The 20,006-nt window shown below is 32.6% G+C and overlaps 1 protein-coding gene across 3 annotated transcripts in view; it reads right to left on the reverse strand.

The window, feature by feature from the left end:
• FSTL5 (follistatin like 5) overlaps nt 1-20,006 on the reverse strand; it is a gene marked incomplete at both ends in the record, with an annotated part of 758,080 nt that overhangs the window by 382,676 nt on the left and 355,398 nt on the right. For all 3 annotated transcript variants that reach the window (XM_080697087.1, XM_080697086.1, XM_080697085.1), the window contains one exon: nt 11,503-11,699. In XM_080697087.1, the coding sequence (XP_080553213.1) occupies nt 11,503-11,699 (197 nt within the window). The remainder of the gene's footprint in view (nt 1-11,502; nt 11,700-20,006) is intronic.

Consider the following 20,006-nt stretch of genomic DNA (forward strand, 5'->3'; position numbering starts at 1 on the left):
CAGCGCGAATTCTGAGGAGCCACGAACCTGGCGAGCACACAGTGAGTACGGTATATGTGAGTGTCAGTGTGCTCAAAGTGGGCCAATTCAACTCCGGGACCAAAGAAGAGTGCTTAAGGTGCAATACCTGCACGGGGCCACAAAGGGACACTCCAAGCAAATACAAGATTCACCATATATCAACAACATAGTAGGACTGTTATCTCTTTTATTATTATTATTATTTTTAACTCTTTTTCTATTCTTTTATATTTTATTTTTTACTATTGGGGTTTAGTATTGTTCATTTTACTTTTGGGGGTTTTAGGTTTGTTTTGGTTTTTGGTTTTCAGGGGGGGATAAGTTTTTTTTTTTCCCCTGGGGGGATAAGTCTTTTCTAAAGTCCTAATACAAAGACTGGGTTAAAAATAATACCCACTAATAATGGGAAGACAGCAGAAAACCAGACCTGAGAACTCTGAAAATATGAGAACTCGGAACAATGGAGAAATGACAGAAATCATGAATACTGACCTACAAGAAATGCAGAAAGGGGGGTTCTGAATCTTGATCTACAATATGATGAGAAGATTTAAAACAAGTTTAGAGGAGATGAAAGATGAGTTAGAGACCCTAAAAAAGAATCAGAAAGAGGCTTGGAATGAAATGAAAGAGTCAATAAATGAAATGAAGTCAGCAATAGAAAGAAATTCTGGAAGATTAGAGGAAATGGAAAGTAGAATATCACTGTTAGAAGACAGTTCATTCAACACTGAAAACACAGTCAATAGTATGCAGAAGTCATTACAGCAACAAAACCTAAACATACACCAAATTTGGGACAACATGAAACACCCTAGCTTACAGATAAAAGGCATTGAAGGAGGGATAGAGGTACAGACCAGGGGCATCCGTAATCTCTTCAGAGAAATAATTTCAGAGAACTACCCAAACATGGAATGAGAGATAGATCTTCATGTTCAAGAGACATACAGAACACCATTAAGACAATATCAAAAAAGAACCTCCCCACGCAACATAATAGTCAAAATGACTAACATAGAGGCCAAGGAAAAGATCTTAAAAGCAGTGAGAACAAAAGGTCAGGTGACATATAGAGGCAAAATAATAAGAATCACCTCAGACTATACAACCCAGGTCATGAATGCCAGGAGAGACTGGTATGATGTGACACAGACCTTGGAAGAAAATAACTTCCAACTGAAGCTGCTTTATCCAGAAAAACTACTATTCAAAGTCGATGGCAAAATAAAAGTATTTCAGGATAAACAAAATCTCAAAAAATTTATGAATTCAAAGCCAACACTAGAGAAAATACTTAAAGAAATAAACCATAAAGAAGAAAAAAGAAGCAGACTTCAGAGCCAGAGAAGAGAGGAAAGTGACTAAAAGTGACTAAAAGAGGAAAGTTGACTAAAGTTGACTAAAGATTCTTTAGAATTAAAGAAAACTATAAACCAAATGGACCTAATAGACATATACAGAACAATTCATCCAGAAACCACAGAATACACATTCTTCTCATCAGCCCATGGAACCTTCTCCAAAATAGATCACATCCTGGTACACAAAGAAAGCACCAGCAAATTAAAAAGACGTAATATAATTCCTTGCATCTTTTCAGAGCACAATGGAATCAAAGTAGAAATCAACAACAGGAAACTCAAAAGAAACTACGCAAATACGTGGAGACTGAATGAATGATACACTATTGAATGATGAATGGGTAAGAACTGAAATTAGGGAAGAAGTAAAGAAATTTTTGGAAATAAATGAAAACAGAGACACAACTTACCAAAATCTCTGGGACACTATGAAGGCAGTATTAAGAGGAAAGTTTATTGCATTGAGTGCTCACATAAGAAGGACTCAGAATCACCAAGTTCAGACCCTATTGGCACAACTCAAGGATCTAGAAAGACTGCAACAGTCCAACCCCAAAGCCAGCAGAAGACAGGAAATTATTAAAATTAGAGCAGAAATAAATGAAATAGAGAACAAAAAAACAATTCAAAGAATCAACAAAACAAAAAGCTGGTTCTTTAAAAAGGTTAATAGAATTGGTATACCCCTGGCCAACCTAACCAAAAGAAAAAGAGAATCAATGCAAATTACTAAAATCAGAAATGAAAAAGGAAACACCACCACAGATAGTGAAGAAATTCAAAGGATTATCAGAAACTACTTTAAAATTTATACTCCAATAGACAAGAAAACATGGAAGAAATTGATAGATTCCTAAACACAGTTAACCTACCTAAACTGAACCAAGAGAACATAGCAAGCCTAAACCAACCAAGAGCAAACAATGAAATAAAAATGGCAATAAAAATTCTTCCATCAAAGAAAAGCCCAGGCCAAGATGGGTTTCCAGCTGAATTCTACAAAACCTTTGGTAAAGAACTAATACCAATACTGCATAACTTATTGCAGGAAATTGAAAGGGATGGAACTCTCCCAAATTCCTTCTATGAGGCCAGTATCACATTAATCCCCAAATCAAATAAAGATACCTCAAGAAAGGAAAACTACAGACCAATAACCTTAATGAACATAGATGCAAAAATTCTAAACAAACCTAGCCATATTCATTCAAAAGCATATCAAGAGAATAATATACCATGTCCAAGTTGGATTCATCCCGGAAAAACAAGGCTGGTTCAATATACACAAATCAATACATGTATTCACCACAAATCAAGAATTATCAAGTATAAAAGCCACATCATTATAGCAATAGATGCTGAAAGTAGATGCTGAAAAAGAATTTGACAAAATCCAAGACCCATTCATGTTAAAACAGTACAGAAAATTGGAATAAAAGGAACATTCCTCAACATCATTAGGGCAATATACAACAAACCCAAAGCCAACATTATACTGAATGGAGAAAAACAGCAAAAATTTCCCCTAAAATTGGGAACAAGACAAGGATGCCCATTATCACCACTCCTCTTCAATATAGTCCTTGAGACTCTTGCCACAGCAATAAGACCAGAGAAGGAAATCAAAGGAATTCAAATAGGAAGAGAGGAATTAATATTATCTTTATTTGCAGATGACATTATCCTTTATCTAGAAGACCCTAAGAACTCAACCAAAAGACTTCTGGAGCTAATTAACAAATTCAGCATAATAGCAGGATACAAAATCAACCTAATGAAATCAGTGGCTTTTCTTTACACCAACAATGAATCCACAATGAAAGAAATAAATCAATCAATTCCATTCACTATATCCTCAAAACCAATAAAATACCTAGGAATAAACCTAACCAAAGATGTAAAAGAGCTCTACAACAAAAACTATAAAACATTAAAGAAAGAAATTGAGGAAGACCTTGGAAGATGGAAAGACCTCCCATGCTCATGGAAAGCAGAATAAATATCATCAAAATGTCCATTCTGCCAATGACATTCTTCACAGACCTAGAAAAACCAATCATGAACTTTATATGGAGAAAGAAAAGACCGGGAATGGCCAAAGCAGTTCTCAGCAATAAGAATCACGCAGGAGGCATCACAATCCCAGACTTCAAGCTAAACTATAGATCAATAGTAGTAAAAACAGCATGGTACTGGCACAATAACAGGTACACTGACCTGGGACAGAACAGAAGATACAGAAACAAACCCACACACCTATAGTCAATTAATCTTTGACAAAGGGGCCAAACTTACATGCTGGAGAAAAAACAGCCTTTTCAACAAATGGTCCTGGGAAAACTGGCTATCCATTTGTAGAAAGATGGAATTAAGTCCTTACCTCTCACCATGCACAAGAATCAATTCGAAATGGATCAAAGACTTAGAAATTAGACCAGTAACTTTGAAGTTATTAGAGGAGAGCATAGACTCTACACTACAACATATAGGCACAGGAAGTAACTTTCTCAACAAAACCTCCAAAGCTCAGGAAATTGAAGCAAGAATTAGCAAGTGGGATAGCATCAAACTAAAAATCTTCTCCTCAAAGGAAAACATCAAGAACCTAAAGAGGAAGCTTACAGAATGGGAGAAGATCTTTACCAGTCACCACTCCGATAGGGGAATAATATCCAGAATTTACAAAGACCTTAAAAGACTCTACCCTAGCAAAACAAACAACCCAATCAAGTATTGGGAAATCAAATTGAATAGACACTTTACAAAAGAAGAGATATAAATGTCCAATAGATTCATGAAAAGTTGTTCTTCATCATTAGCCATCAGGGAGATGCAAATCAAAACTACACTGAGATTCCATCTAACCCCAGTCAGATTGGCAAGCATAAAGAAATAAAACAAAAATAAATGCTGGCGAGGATATGGGGAAAGAGGAACTCTTTTACGTTGTTTTTGTGAGTGCAAACTAGTTCAGCCACTGTGGAGATCTGTGTGGAGATTCCTTAGAAAACTGGGAATAGATCCACCATAAGATCCAGCTTTACCACTCCTGGGTATTTTTCCAAAGGGATTGAAATCAGAGAACTACAGCAACATATGCATACCCATGTTCATAGCAGCACAATTTGTAATTGCCAATATATGGAAACAACCTAGGTCCCCATCAACAGATGAATGGTTTGCAAAATTATGGGAAATACACACAATGGAATTCTATTCAGCTATAAAGAAGAACAAAATCATGTCATTTGTAAGAAGATGGAAAGGGCTGGAAAGCATTATGTTAAGTGAGATCTGCCAAACACAGAAAGAGAAGGGACATATGTTTCCTCTAATATGCCCAAACTAGTGAGCATTGAGGATACCAGTGGGACCCCAGATAATGGAAGGGAAATCTCAGCAAAGTATGAATGGAAAGCTAAAAGAGGAAGGAGGCTGAAGTTTATTGATGAGGGGCTACTTCCAAATAGGGGTAAAAGTATGAATTTGGCAAGCTTAGACTGGGTATTAATTGTCAGGAGGGAGAAAGGGAAAATGAGGGGGGAGAAGACACCAAATACAGATTAAATATATAATATTTACTTTCAATTAAAAAATTAAAAAAGAATCATCACATATATTTGAGGAAAAAATAAATAAAAGGCATGTTCAGCCTTAAGCTTTATAAATTTCTCTTATTTTGCTATTACCTTTTAAAAATATTCTAAACTTCCAAATTTCAATGAAAATTCTAACAAGTGTTATAGCATCAAATTTACCAACTTTATAAAATACCATCCTCTTAAAATTTAATTTGTAATTTATTTGTGTATATTTTTACATACAAAAAACAGTGTCAGACTGAAGGACTCAGTATGTAGCTATTTATATTCATGTTAAGCTATAGTTATGAAGAGGTAGATTGAATGAGGACTATTTCTACAACTTGCTCTATTCATTTTACAACACATTTCCTTCCTGTGAGAAGTTTTAACTGTAATGCTAATGATTTCATTCTCTGTACGTACTGCTTTTTATTATGCTTTCATCTCAATAAATAGGACTCTAGATACTAATTTTTTGAAAATATTCAAAAAAACCTCAAGGATATGTCTTCATTATGCAGAATAAGAATAATTTCTGTGCAACCAGCTGCATTTATAAAACCTTACAGCTAAATTATATTCTTTGGTTTTTACTTGTATTACTAAAAATAGCTCACAAATCATTAACAGAAACCATTAAGATTCTTTTCTATTTCTTTTCTTCATGTTATTTTTAATTTTATAATATATTATGATGTTATGTTTCCAATTTTATGAGGTTTTATGAATTAATGGTTATAGTACTTATTATATACCATGTTAAAAAACACTAATAACCTAAAAATACAAATGTTTAAAAAATACTTGAGCTGGTAATGGGCAAAATATTTTTATACATTTTCAGGAACCCATTAAATTATTCTATGTGTTTGAATGAAATATAATATTTCTACTATATACTGATAAGGAAAGAAGTGGCTTTTTTACTATGGATATGTGCAGAAGGGATATCACTGAAGATCTTTTGAATATTAAAATAAAATTTAAGAAATACTTTGAACAACTCTCAGCACAAATATGATAACATTGAATAAATTGTTCAAGTCTTGAAGGAATACAATATTTCAAACTTCATGCAAGAAAAAAACCAGTCTGCATCCACCTCTATATATTAAAGAAATTGAATCAATAGTTAATAAACATAAAAACAAAGCATCAGGCATGGATTAGTTCACTGGTGAATTCTACTAAACATTTAAGAAATACAATAAAACAATTTTCCTCAATTTCTTTCAGAAAATCAGAACAGAGAGTACTTACTAACCTTTTTCATGAGCCCTAAATACTTCAAATACCAGAAACAGAATAAAATAACAACAAAAAGCTATGGATAACTATTTATGACCATAGATATAGAAATTCTTAAACAAAATATTAGCAGAATTTATAAAGATGTATAAAAATTATATCCCATTAACAATTCATATTTATCCCAGGTTTCAATTCTGATGTGGCATTTAAAGATTAATGCTGTATATAATTTCAATAGCCTAAATAGTAAAACTTTTTATAACTTTGTCAGTGAATGCAGAAAGAGCACTTGGTAAAATTCAATGCTCAATCATGAGAAAAAAAAAATCTTTCAAACTAGAAATTGAGAAAAAAAAGTCTCAACTTGGTAAAGAACTTCTGTAACTACAAAATCTACAATTAATATAATAATTAATCATGAGAAATATGAACCTTCTTAATTAAAATTTGGAATATGGCAAGGATGTCCTCTCTCACCACTGATTGACAACATTGTATTGAAGTCCTAGCTAATGAAATGAAATAAGAAAATATGTACACAGGAAAAGAAAAAAAATTGTATTTGTTCAGTTTACATGATTGTCTAGGCAGAAAATTGAAAATAAGACAAGGAAACTCTGGAAATAATATGTAACTACAATAAAATTTTAGGATATCATTTAATATAAAAAGATCAAATGGTTTCCTTTATACAAGAAATCACAAAGTGGAATTTAAGACTAAAATCTCATTTAAATTAGTACCTCCTAAACTGACCCTGGTAGCACACACTTGTAATCCCAATATTTGGGATGCTGAGAAAGGAGGATCGTGGTTTGTGGTAAGCCTCAGCTACTTAGTGAGGCCCTTTACAACTCAGTGAGACCCTGTTTCAAAATAAATAATTAAAAATCGGGCTGATGGTATGGCTTGAAGGTAAAATGCCCCTGGGTTCCATCTCCATTACCACAAAAATAAATAAATAAATAAATAAATTAATTAATTAATACCTCCTAAAATACTGATGTATAAACCTATCAAAACATGTATAAATATATATACACTAAAAAGTAGTAAATAAAATGAAAGAATTTTTTAATGAATAAATATTCTACGAAACTGTGCAGCAGTTCAACGTTTTTAAGTTGTTAGTTCTTCCCAACCTGATTTATAGATTCAATAAAATTCACATAAATTTCAGTTGTTTTTGATATCAAAAAACCAATTCTACACTTTACATGAAGAGTCCAAAGGTTCAGAAGAATGAATACAATATTGAAAAAGACTAACAAAGTTAGAGTATTGACCCATCACAACATCAAGTCTTACATAAAAGGATAAACAGATCAATGGAAGAGAATAAAAAGCCTAGAAATAGACCCTCATACAAATATTAAATTGATCTTTGATACAAAGGCAATAATGGGACAAACTGAATCTGTTAAATGATGTTAAAACGACTGGATATTTATGTAAAAAAAATGAACACACCTCAATGTAGACATTGTGCTTTTTACAAAAGTGACTTTAAATGGATCAGAAACCTCAATATAAAATGCAAAACTATAAAACTCTTGTAATATAAGATAAAAAACCTAGATGACCTTGGATATGATGACAGAACATAAAAGGCACAAACTATAAAAGAAATTATTGATAAACTGAATTTTATTAACATTGAAAAATTTTTTTCTTTGCAAAATGAAATATAAAGAGAATGAAGAAATAAGCCACTGACTGGGAGGAAATATTTGCAAAAGATACATCTGATAAAATACTTAATGAGCATAACCCTTATAAATCATCAATTAGAATACAACATCTCAGTTTAAAAATAGGTGAAAGATTTTAGATTTTTATATCTCACACAGAACAACAACAAAAACAACAACAATAACATAGAAGACAAATAAGCAAATGAAAAATATGAAAATATCTGACAAGATGTTTCATAGTACATGTTATCAGAAAAATGCAAATTAATATGATTATGAGCTACTACCAAGTGAGATGGTTGGGCAAAAGAAACATTGATATGAAAGCAAAATGGTACAGGAATTTCAGAAGAGAATTTGGTGGTTTTTACAAAATGGAACATACTCTTAACATATTGTTCATTAATTATGATATTTGGTATTTTCCCAAAGTAGATGAAAACACATACCCATATGAAATCCTGCACACAATAATTTACAGCAGACTTATTAATTACTTCCAAAACTTGGAATAAACCAAGATGTTCTTCTTTATTCAAACAGAATATATGCAGAAGAAAGAGGAAGTTAGTAATTTTATCCTTGTTAGCTTTTGCTTTCATTTAACTTTTGTAGGGCCAACATATGAGTGGCATTCTGAAAGTATTTTTGTTCCCACATTAAACCTTTCAAATGAATTGAAAGAACTTTTTTCAAACATGCAGCAAAGCCTAAATAAAGGGCATTTGAGAAAACACAACCTAACTTTGCAAGAGATGAACTTTAAGTTAAATTGTATTCCTCAAAAGCTATTTTATAATATTAATCCTGTTTCCTCAGAATCTTACTTCTTTTGAGAAATAATCACCATGGATGTAAATAGATAACATAAAATGCAGTTTTACTGTGAATCTTAGTCAGCTTTCTCACTGATGTAATCTGAAAATCTGTCCATACAGCTTAAAAAAATATTTTTTTATTCATGTTTCCTTGAAATTTCCAGGTTCAGTTCATGTTAGTCTGAGATAGATCTCAGGGCATGGTGGTGGGAATTAGAGAGAAAGGGAGAACACACTACTTCTGCTCTTCACATCATGGAAGCCCATAGTAAGAGAGGGGGGAAGCAAGGGGAAAGGAACCATATATAATTCCCAAGGCCACAAGGATAGGAATCCACTTCCAACCACACCCTCTTTGCCTTGGCTACCACCCAGATAAATCCATTAAAATTTATGTACTGATGAGAATATAACTGCCATGACTGAACCATATCAAGCCTGGGCATTAATGCATGAGCTCTTCAGGGATAGTCTATATCTTACTATAACATTGGGTGAAGATCCTTGATTCAGTGTATCCAGTGTTCCCATACAGAGTCAAGACAATGTGAATACAAACATACAGGAAGAATAGCATATGATTATTCAGGCAGAAAGTGAAATGATTCCTCTATAATCTAAGAAATACCAAGGAATTTATGGGGCCACCTAATTCTAGAATATGGAAGGATCTGCCCCAGAAGTTTCAAAGGGAATATGGCCCTGCCGATATCTTGATTATGGACTTCTAACCTTCATAACTAAGGGTAAAAAAAACATTATTTTAGCTACCCAGTTTGTGGCATTTCATTATGGCAGCCATAGAGAACTAACAGAAACTTGAAAACAATGAAAACATAAAACATGCATGATTGAAGTAATGTATACCTCTACACTCCAGTGATTAGTAATCTTCCCTTTGAATTAAATTTGGGTTCTGTGATAAGAACTATATTGTCTGACTATACTTTGTCCCAACTATGGCTACAATGGTGCTGACAAATTAATAAAAACATTTAAAAATTATTAAAATTAAAACAATAGTAAAACCCTGAACACAATATATTTCATATATGTCAGGTACAACATAGATGAAGCTGACATACTTTAATTATTAATTCACTTGAATTTAATTAAGTATTGTTTTATCAATACTATAAAATACGTTTCAAAAGAGTTTTACCATTGAGAAATAAATTATATGTTACATGACAACAGAGATATTTTAATTAAAATATTTTCTAATTTTAACCTTAAATTTCAGAATTCAATTCCTTAAAGCCCCTTACATGGGACTTAGTAATTATATAATAAATGTAGAATAATTAAGGAATATAAAAATGATATAAATTTTATTCATTTGGATACTATAATCTGTAGTCTATTTCCCCACAAGATAATTTTAATATGAAATTTTAAATTAAGTTATGCTATTTCTAAGCTTAGAAATATTGCTCAGTACGTTCTGTATTTTATAATATCATATTTTTAAAATAAGTGATACAATTAGACAGATGATACAATTAGAAAGATGGCATTGCTATATAAATAGCCTATCTAATTTTTCTCACAAACTAGGTATACTGTATAAGGAGCAAGATCTACCTCATGATATGTTTTGGAGATTACCAATAAATCAAAAAATTTATTGGTTACAGTTTTATTTTTTCGTTACTTCTCTATTACTTCCTCAAATCTCTATACATTTTTTAAAAAAATCTCATATTGGCAGGGAGTGGTGGCACATGATTGTAATCCCCACGCTTGGGAGGCAGAAACAGGAAGATCGTGTTGGTTCAAAGCCAGGTAGCCCACAGGTAGAAGGGTTTCCAGGAACCCCAGTGCCACCAAAAAAAAAAAAAAAAAAAAATCTCATGCCCCTTCACATTTTCTTAACTAGATCAAAACTCTAAATCTAAATATTAAAAGTTTTCTTCAAACTAACCCTCAGACCTCAGTAATATACACTCAAACACAGAATGACTCAAAAGAAAAACTTTCTGATTTTAGTCTCCTTAATAATTTTGATGTATATTATTCCTACAAAATATTTTCTAACAAGATAAATTTGATAGAGTAGATACAATATTCAAAACCAGATAGAATATATAATTAATATTTAGTGAAAAAAATCTGGGGTATGTCAGGGACTCGATATCATCTTGCATTTCTCATTTAAATATTTTATACGAGGCCAGGTATGGTGGCCCACACTTGTAATTCCAGCATTTGGGAGGCTGAGACAGCAGGATCACAGTTCGAGGACAGCCTCAGCTATTTAGTGAGGCCCTTTGCAACTCAGTGAGACCCTGTTTCAAAATAAAGAATAAAAAATAGGGCTGCAGGTGTATCATGGAGGTAGAATGCCCCTGAGTTCCATCCCCAGTATTACAAAAAAAAAAAATTATGGAGACATGCTTGCTTTTGGATTAGCAGCATCTTTGGATAATGCATTAACTATCTTTTATTGAGTAATAAATATAACACAGGCTGTAGACTGTATCAGAAAATATCTTATAAAAACTACAAGACAGAGAACTTATAAGTAGTTTAGGTTTTAGAGTAGAGAAATTTAGCAGAAGTGGTTATGTCATTTAAACTGTAAAATATCATACATGTTACTTGAAATTAATATTGTGGATAAAGTACCAACATTAGCTCGTAGGCTTTTCACTCACTGCTTGATAAAATGGATTAAGATTGTATTTTATTATTATAGAATAAACTTTATTAACTATAAATATATTATGTATACTACATTTAAGTAAGTTTATTTAATCCTTAATCATACCTGAGTTAGTTCATTAATATCTATAATTCCATTACTGTCTGCATCAAAATATTTAAACATATGGTCCACCAACAGCTTCTTCCGAGATATGTCATCGCCATTAGGATTTTCATTTTCTTGTGTAATATATTTTCGATTTTGTAATTCTAAAAGCATGCTTTTCATCTTGCTATATTCAGAAGTCTTGCAGTTATCTCCTGTAACAAAAAAATCTAAGTTATTTTAAAGGCAATATTACTGAAGAGAAATAATGCATAATGTTACTATTTATAAGCTGATAATAACATATGAGTTATATAATCTTTACTTTCCAATTTTGCATACTTTAAAACTTGGATAATGAAAATTGAATGGGCTCATTACAGTTAGATGTAAAAATGTCTACTAAAAATCTCACTTGTTAATACTGGGAGCTGATATAATTAAGTCATAAGTGTAGTAATCCCAGCGGTGTATAAATTCACTTTTCTGAATTTATTAAGGTCATGACCCAGGCTAGTAGGTTATGGCAGGAGGTGAGTCCTTGGGAGTTCAGCCTTGGGGGTTATATAAATGGTTTCTCTTCCTCTTGCACACTCTATTTTGCTTCCAACCTCCAAGATACGAGCATAACCCATTCTTCCTCTCTCTATTTTCTGCCATGTCCTGAGATGCATGGTCCCTGGCCTCACATGGATTGAAACCAATTCCAAAAATCCCCAAATGTTTTTTTTTTTTCTCCTTTAAGTTATGTGGTTAATCTGTTAGATTATAACCTCAAGAATGCTAACTGGAACAAAAAAAATGGTATCAGAGAAATGGGATTGCTGCTATATCTAAGCCTGACCGTGTGGATTGATATTCTTTGGAACTGGTTTGTGAAAAAAAGTTGAAAGGATCCAAATGTGGCTGGAAAGATGGACAGTAGAGATTGTTCTAAGAATATTATGTAGTTCAAAAAGGATTCCATAGGGAAATTAAGTAGAGTCCACATGTATTACATTTTGGCAAAGAACATATTTGCATCTTGCTCATGTTCTAAAATTTTGTATGAGGCTAAATTTAAAGATTATGTGCTTAAATAAACTAATGGAGGAAATATCAAAATACTAAAATATTCAAACTGCATTATGGGTATGATGTATTAGTTTAGCAAACTATATAGTAAAATTTGAGATGAAAAGTAAAGCAGAGAGATTTTATAGATTTGTAATTTTCCTATAAAGTCATGTATAAAGCAGCGGCTCAGAAAGATGAAGGTATGGAAGAAAGTTGTATGATTGAAAGGAAATAGGAAGTGGTGTTCATGATAGACTCATGGTGAGTGATACCCATGATAGAGGTAGCTAATGGAATCAGGGTCAGGGTTGCCCAAGGGCTGTAATAAAAAAACTCCCCAGCAGCAATGATTAAGGTTGATATTACTACCTTTTCTATTGGCAGTCCATCTCAGAGTCCATGGAATGCTGGCTTTGCTAGAAAAGGAGATCATGGAGGCTTACCCCCCAGATTTCAAAGGAAGGCTTGGGAGACCAGGCAACATATGGCAGGGTTGGAATCCCTGAAAGCAGGTTTAAATGGGGCACCCTCACTACTGTGAAGGTGAACCCCAGGTTGAAAAATAAAAACAAAAAAACTCTAACATTAAGAAATGCCAGAAATGTGGGATGACTTTGAATGACTTTGAGGAAAAACTAGCTGTGAGCCATGGAGCCAGTCTGGAGGAGGCAGTTAACTTCCCACTGAAATCATGCAGGCTGCAGAGGAGGGGCTTCAGGCCCTTGGGAAATCACTTCTCTCCACTAGGTGCCCTAGATGACAGAGATGGAGCTCTAAGATTAAATGTTTCCCTGCTGGAATGTGTTACTATTTTAGTTCCATCCCTTCTTTCTATGGCCCTATTCCTTCTTTGGTAATGCAAATGTTTATACCTTGCCAATATATATTGAGTATATATAATTTTCTTTTAATTTTAATTTTCATTGAGTTTTACAAGAGCTCACAACTGTTCACATTGAGTTTCAAAGAAAATTTTAGACTTTGGGGTTTTTTAGTAATTCTCAAACTATTAAGACTTGAGGAACAAGTAGAAAGGACTAAAGGCATTTTGAATTCTAGCCATGCAGGAACTCTTCAGGAGCCAGGATTACAATTTTATAGTTAAGTATAAAATGCCCCCTAACATACTCATTTATTGATATTTGGAGCTAATATAATTGAGTCATAAGGGTTATAAATTCTATTGTAATGGATTTATCTGTGTGGTGATCCAGGCCAATAGGGTGTGGCTGAAAATGGTTCCCTGCAGGGGTATCTTTGGAAATTACACAAGTGGTTCCTCCTTTGCAGGATCACTTTCCCTTGCTTCTGGCCTCCCTGATGTCAGCGCAGCACATGTGCTCTCCCTCTGTCTGCTTCCTGCCACCATATCCTGAGATCCATGATTCCTGGCCTCACATGGATTGAACCAAAAATCATAAGGAGATAAATCTTTCTTCTAAGTTGTGTGGTCAATCTTTTAGTTTGTAGCTACAAGAATGCTAACCAGACCTGAATAGGGTTGTTTTCAGAGTCAGATAGAAAACTTTTATTTCTGTCATATCTATTAAGAATATACTTAAAATAATTCCTATATGAGAATCTAATTCATATTTGAAAAAAGGGAAAATATTATAGCTACAATGTGTTCCAGGGTTTAAATTTATTTTCTCAGCTTTAATTTTTTTTATACAACTCTATATTGCTGTTTAAAATCTGGTTAAGTTAAATAAAATTAATTGCTCATGTTAAAAGAGCAGATTGTCCTTGACTTTGTACTTAAACTCATTTAAATCCAACTTTCAAAATTATACCTAATTTTTAATCTAAAATATATTTAGGCTGGGCGTGGTGATGCAGGCTTGTAATCCCCATGATTGGGAGGTGGAGACAAGAGGATTGCGCAGGTTCGAAGCCAGCCTCGCTGGCTTAAGAGACCCTGTTTCCAAGTAAAAATATAAAAATAGGTCTGGGAGTGTAGCCCGGAGGTATAAGGGTTTTAAGGAACCCTAGTACCACCAAATAATAATAATAATAATAATAATAATAATAATAATAATAAATAATAATAATTATTATTATTATTATATTTTTATATGTGGATTTTTTAAGAAATTCTCATAACTATATATTTACTTAAACACTTTTACCTTATTCTATTTTTAATATTACTAAACTCAACTTTTCATTCAAAGTGTTTTGTATTTGCTCCTAATATTCATTTATTTCTTCCTTTTTTTTCTTTCTTTTCTTTTTTCTTTCTCTTCTTTCTTTGTTTCATTCCTTGGTATTGTTGAGGATTAAACCCAGGGCCATTATATCTCTGAGTTATAACCCCAGTCCTATTTTATTTATTTATTTATTTATTTATTTATTTATTTAACTTATTTAATTTTTGCGGGTCTGGGATGGAACCCAAGGCATTTGACCTCCGAGCTACACCCCCTGCCCAATTTTTTATTCTTTATTTTGAAACAGGGTCTCACTGAGTTGTGGAGGGCCTCACTAAGTAGTTGAGGCTGTCTGTGAACTGCTATCCTCAGGTCTCAGCCTCCCAAATGCTGGGATTACAAGCATGCGCCACCACACCCGGCTCCTATTTTATTTTAAATAGGATCTTACTAAATTATTTAGGGCTTTGCTAAATTCCTGAGGCTTACTTTGTACCTGTGATACTTCTGTCTCAGCCTCCTAATTACTACGATCACAGGCATGTTCCATCACATTGAGCTCTATACATTAATTTTCTATATTGAAGTTTTAATTTTCAAATATTATTTCTCAGTTAGAGGTATCATCTTACTGAAGTAAAAATGCATTGCAATATTTCAATATTTTCAGTATCATATATGTAACCAGCACAATATTGGGAACATGTTAGTTGTTAAAAATAATTGCTTTGTTTAGAGTCCCAGGAAACAAGTCAAAAGAAAGCAAAACTCAAAATAAAAAGAACTACCACAACTATTCTAACATCTTCACATAATTATTTTACAAAATACATTTTTAATTTTCTTATGATGATGTCTTAATAAATGGTGTATTGAATGAAAATCATAGAGCTGATAGTATGACATAAAATACATTATACAAAAATGCATAATGCAATTTACAAATGAAGAAGTAGTTATTATATTAGTTTAGATTTTTTTACAAAATATATTTAGAAAAAGAACCTCACCTACTAATTATGGTAAGTTTTGACAGGCTTTGACAACATTTGCCATTTAACAATAACATTTCTAAAGGTACTTAAATATATGTTGAAAAAGCCTAAAGTTGAAAAACAGTATTTGAAGTTTCATTCTTTTTTAAGACAAGATAGAAAAACAATTCTTTTTAGAGATGATTTTCTTCTTAAGATATTATCTTTCTTTCAAACACAGTGAACTGCTGTTGTTCAGCAGTTACAGTGTTTATGGATCCTGTCAATAAGTTCATTTTTTGCTACAAAATGTAAACTTAATACTAAAAATTAAGTCAATCTCACATTATTCTGTTCTGAATAAAGAGTAATATTGAGACCATCTTTTCATAATAGCACAAAACTCACTGCCAAAAGAGAGAAGTGACCAAATCTAGAACCACAGCAAACAATTTTGGTGTCTGGGAAAAGAATATGAAAATAGAATTTAACCGAGTGTGTTTGTTCTTATGTGTGTATGGATATGCATCATGAAGAAAAGGAATGTGTGATGAATGAATGAGAAAAGGGTCAGAAATAATTACGGTAGCCCTATATTTTATTTATCCTGAATCTTTATCTCCTTGATATTTCTTCTGTGGCAGCAAATGGAAGGTGATGGGTGGGTGTCTGACTGTACCACAGGCAAACAGAAGATCAGAATGTCAATGAGAAGCAGAGGAAGAATATAATTTAAGCATTGGAAACATTTTAACTATTGTTCAAAATTAGAGAAGAGGATAGAATTTAGGTTGTCATTCTTGACTTTTTATATAATCAAATCAATGTGATCATCAAAATAATCTCACTAATGCTTCTGTTTTCCAAATGGCTGTACGTTCTTCTCAGTTCCAGGCATTGGGGTGTTTTCTGGCAATACTAAAAACATTATAGTAAAATATTCATGTTCTATAAAAACATATAATCTTTTAGCTATAAAAGTATGTAAACTTTTTAAAAAGAATAAAATTATGCCACAAAATTATTTTATTAATAAATAGGAATATCTATTATTAACAGGTTATAAGTAATACAAATTTCCTATGTGTCAGAAACTTTAGACATATTAACTAATTGTATACATACTAAGTATAATGCCCACCCCAAAAAGGCTATCTGATTAATACCATTTGATAGATGAGTAAAAATGTACAGGTAAAATAACATGTTCAAGGTTACAAAGCTAGAAAAAATCTGAATGATTTATTTTAACTTAAAAAGAATCTAGTCACAGAAATACACATATATATGTAGATATCTATGTAGACATCTATATCCATATATATCTATCTATATCTATATCTATATATATCTATATATAGATATATATGAAGATAAAAGTAAAAGAAAACCTAAGCAAATAAGATCCAAATCAACTCTTACTCCATAATTTTTTTATTTTTATTTTATTCATTTATTTATTTTGCGGTACCAGAGATGAAATCCAGGGGCATTCTTCCTCCAAGCCACACCCCCAGTCCTTATTTATTGTTGTTGTTGTACTGGGAATGGAACTCAGGAACTTTCTAACCCCAGCCTACACTCCCAGAACTATTTATATTTTATTTGAAAACAGGGTCTCACTAAGTTGTTGAGAGCCTCACTAAGTACCTGAGGCTGGCTTCGAACCTGTGTGATCCTCCTGTCTCAGCCTCCTAAGTGCTGGGAGTGTATACTACCACGCCTGGCCATTATTTTTTTTTCAACACAGTATAGCTGGTTGATCTAGAAGTATTATTTTTTGCTTAGGAAAGAATATACATAGGCCATATATCTATTTTAGTTTCCAACTTTATTCACTGTAATTACCATAATTGAATTTTCCATGGTCATTAATAGGTAAAAAATAAACTTTTACATAGATTCAATAAAACAAAATTTCAGACAATATGACTGCTCTATTACAGGTAGAGAATGAAGAACTTACCAAGAGAGGAAAAAGGAAAGAAAGAAAATGAGTACTTGAGAGTCACAGGTCAACAATGAGTAAATACTGAGAAGAAAGTAAAAGAACTGATCAAGAATAGTAGATTGATGCAAGTCTAATGTTTCAGAGGGAAAGTAAGATAAATGACACAATACATCTCATGTATTCTTTACATTGGGGGCAATTTGTGACAAAGATTTATAGTTAATAAATGGAACATACTTCAAATTGTAATGAGTTAAGGAACAAATACAAAGTGAGAATTTGAAAGTATTAGCTATTTGGTGCCCTTCCTTTTTTATACATTTATTGGTGCATTATATATAGCCTCACATCATAATGTAATTCATAGTGATAGTGATGGACATGCACTCAGCACTTAGTGGTCTTTCCTCCAGCTCATTCTTTACTCTCCCCTTCCTTATACAGGATATTGAGACTAATATTTGTATTCTCACATACTAGTGCCATTTCACTATTTATCAATGGGAAAGAAAACAAATCAGCATGGTTAGTGGGAAATAACAGATTACTTCGAAATGATAGTCCCCATTCGAAGAACAAGAATAGCATCAGTCAGGTAGAGCAGAAGATTTTGTTTGTCTATTTGATTTCTTTGATAGTGCCTTTTTCTAAAACCTATATCAACAGACTGGATTAGACTGGCATAGCTAAGGAAACAAAATGTGTTCCTAATTCCTACCTGCTCTGGAGATCAGTAAGAACTTCCCTCTGCTGTTCTTGTTCTAGACACTGAGAATATGACAAAGTCCCTATTCTTTGGAATCTGAAATTATTGTCCTTCTCATGGGTCATAAACACCGAGTCCATGCTAATTTTTTCCCCAGGGCGGATCTATAGGCAGTCAAAATTCATTTTGACTGGGGAATCTGGAAAAGGCAGCACCACTGACACTCAAAGGGCTGAAGGTGTGCAATGCAGTGCCTCTCCAAGACTCCACAGAACGAGCACAATTACAGTTTAAACATCTGATAATGCAACAATCAGTTTCGAGTACATAAGTGCCCAAAAGTAATGATTATATCAATTATACTTACTATAATAGCCTTTTGCAAAGGCTGTAATTATTCTTACCTTTGTCAAATTACATTTTTATCCTTTCCTGCCATCTTCCAGTAAAATGTAGCAATTCATCTGATTAAAAATATTTAATTATGCCGGGCGTGGTGGCACACGCTTGTAATCCCCATGCTTGTGAGGCTGAGACAGGAGGATCACACGGGTTCAAAGCCAGCCTCAGCTACGTAGTGAGGCTCACAGCAACTTAGTGAGACCCTGTTTCCAAATAAAATATAAAAAATAGGTCTGGGAGTATAGCCTGGAGGTAGAAAGCCTCTGGGTTCTACCTCCAGTACCACCAAAAAAATAATAAAATAAATAAATAAATAAATAAATAAATAAATAAATAAAATAAAAATTTTAATCGAAAGTCTATAACAATGCTTCTTTATAACATTTATTGCCAAAATGTGAATACATTGATTTCAATATAAGCTGAAATTTCAGAGACTCAAAGAACAAATTGCATGTTTTTATTTTATGCTAATTTTATTTATACATTATAAAGCATTTTAGAGCTGTTTTACTTCAAATCATTTAAAATTGCTAGTAGACTATTTTAAAAATATTTAGGTATATATTTTATATTTATGTTTATATTTGTAGCATACATAGAATTTGTGAAAACACCAGTTGACTGATATAATATGCATCTATGAATCAAATTCAATTTGGATATTTATAACTTCTATGTTACTTTTAAGTTGTTAAACTGAACATAAGAAGGTGGTAAAATTGTTTTAAAATAATCTGAACAATATTTAAAGAAACCTTTATATATACTTAAATGTCATAAAGGTAAGGGGTGAAATATGTGCTCTTAGACAAGCTTCACTTAAATACACTAAACTTACTCATAAATATAGGCTCACTATGATCCTTAAGAAAGTCAATAGTAAAAACATACACTGCATATTACTTCATGAGATAAAGATGAAGATCCATGGTATTATCACCATCAGGAACAAAAAGTTAGACACTATTTTTAGAGTTTACTTTTGGATCCTCTGCCTTCACACATATAGAATCTCTTCAACTATAAACATCTCACACTAGAGTGTTACAATCAATGGATCAATATGGACATTATTAAAAGTCGTAGTTTACGGTTCACTAAGTGCATGAAGTGCATTAGGATCATTGGTGTTGTGCATGCTATGGGTTTTGAAAAAAAATGAAATGGATTTAACACTATAGCTTCATACAGAATAGTTTAAATGTCTTAAAAATTCTCTCATTTCTATTTTTTCTCCTTCTCCCCCATTATTGCCAACCATTGATCTTTTTACTGTATAC

This window comes from Muscardinus avellanarius (genome assembly GCF_963383645.1).
Source record: "Muscardinus avellanarius genome assembly, chromosome: 6".
Classification (NCBI taxonomy): Eukaryota; Metazoa; Chordata; class Mammalia; order Rodentia; family Gliridae; genus Muscardinus; species Muscardinus avellanarius.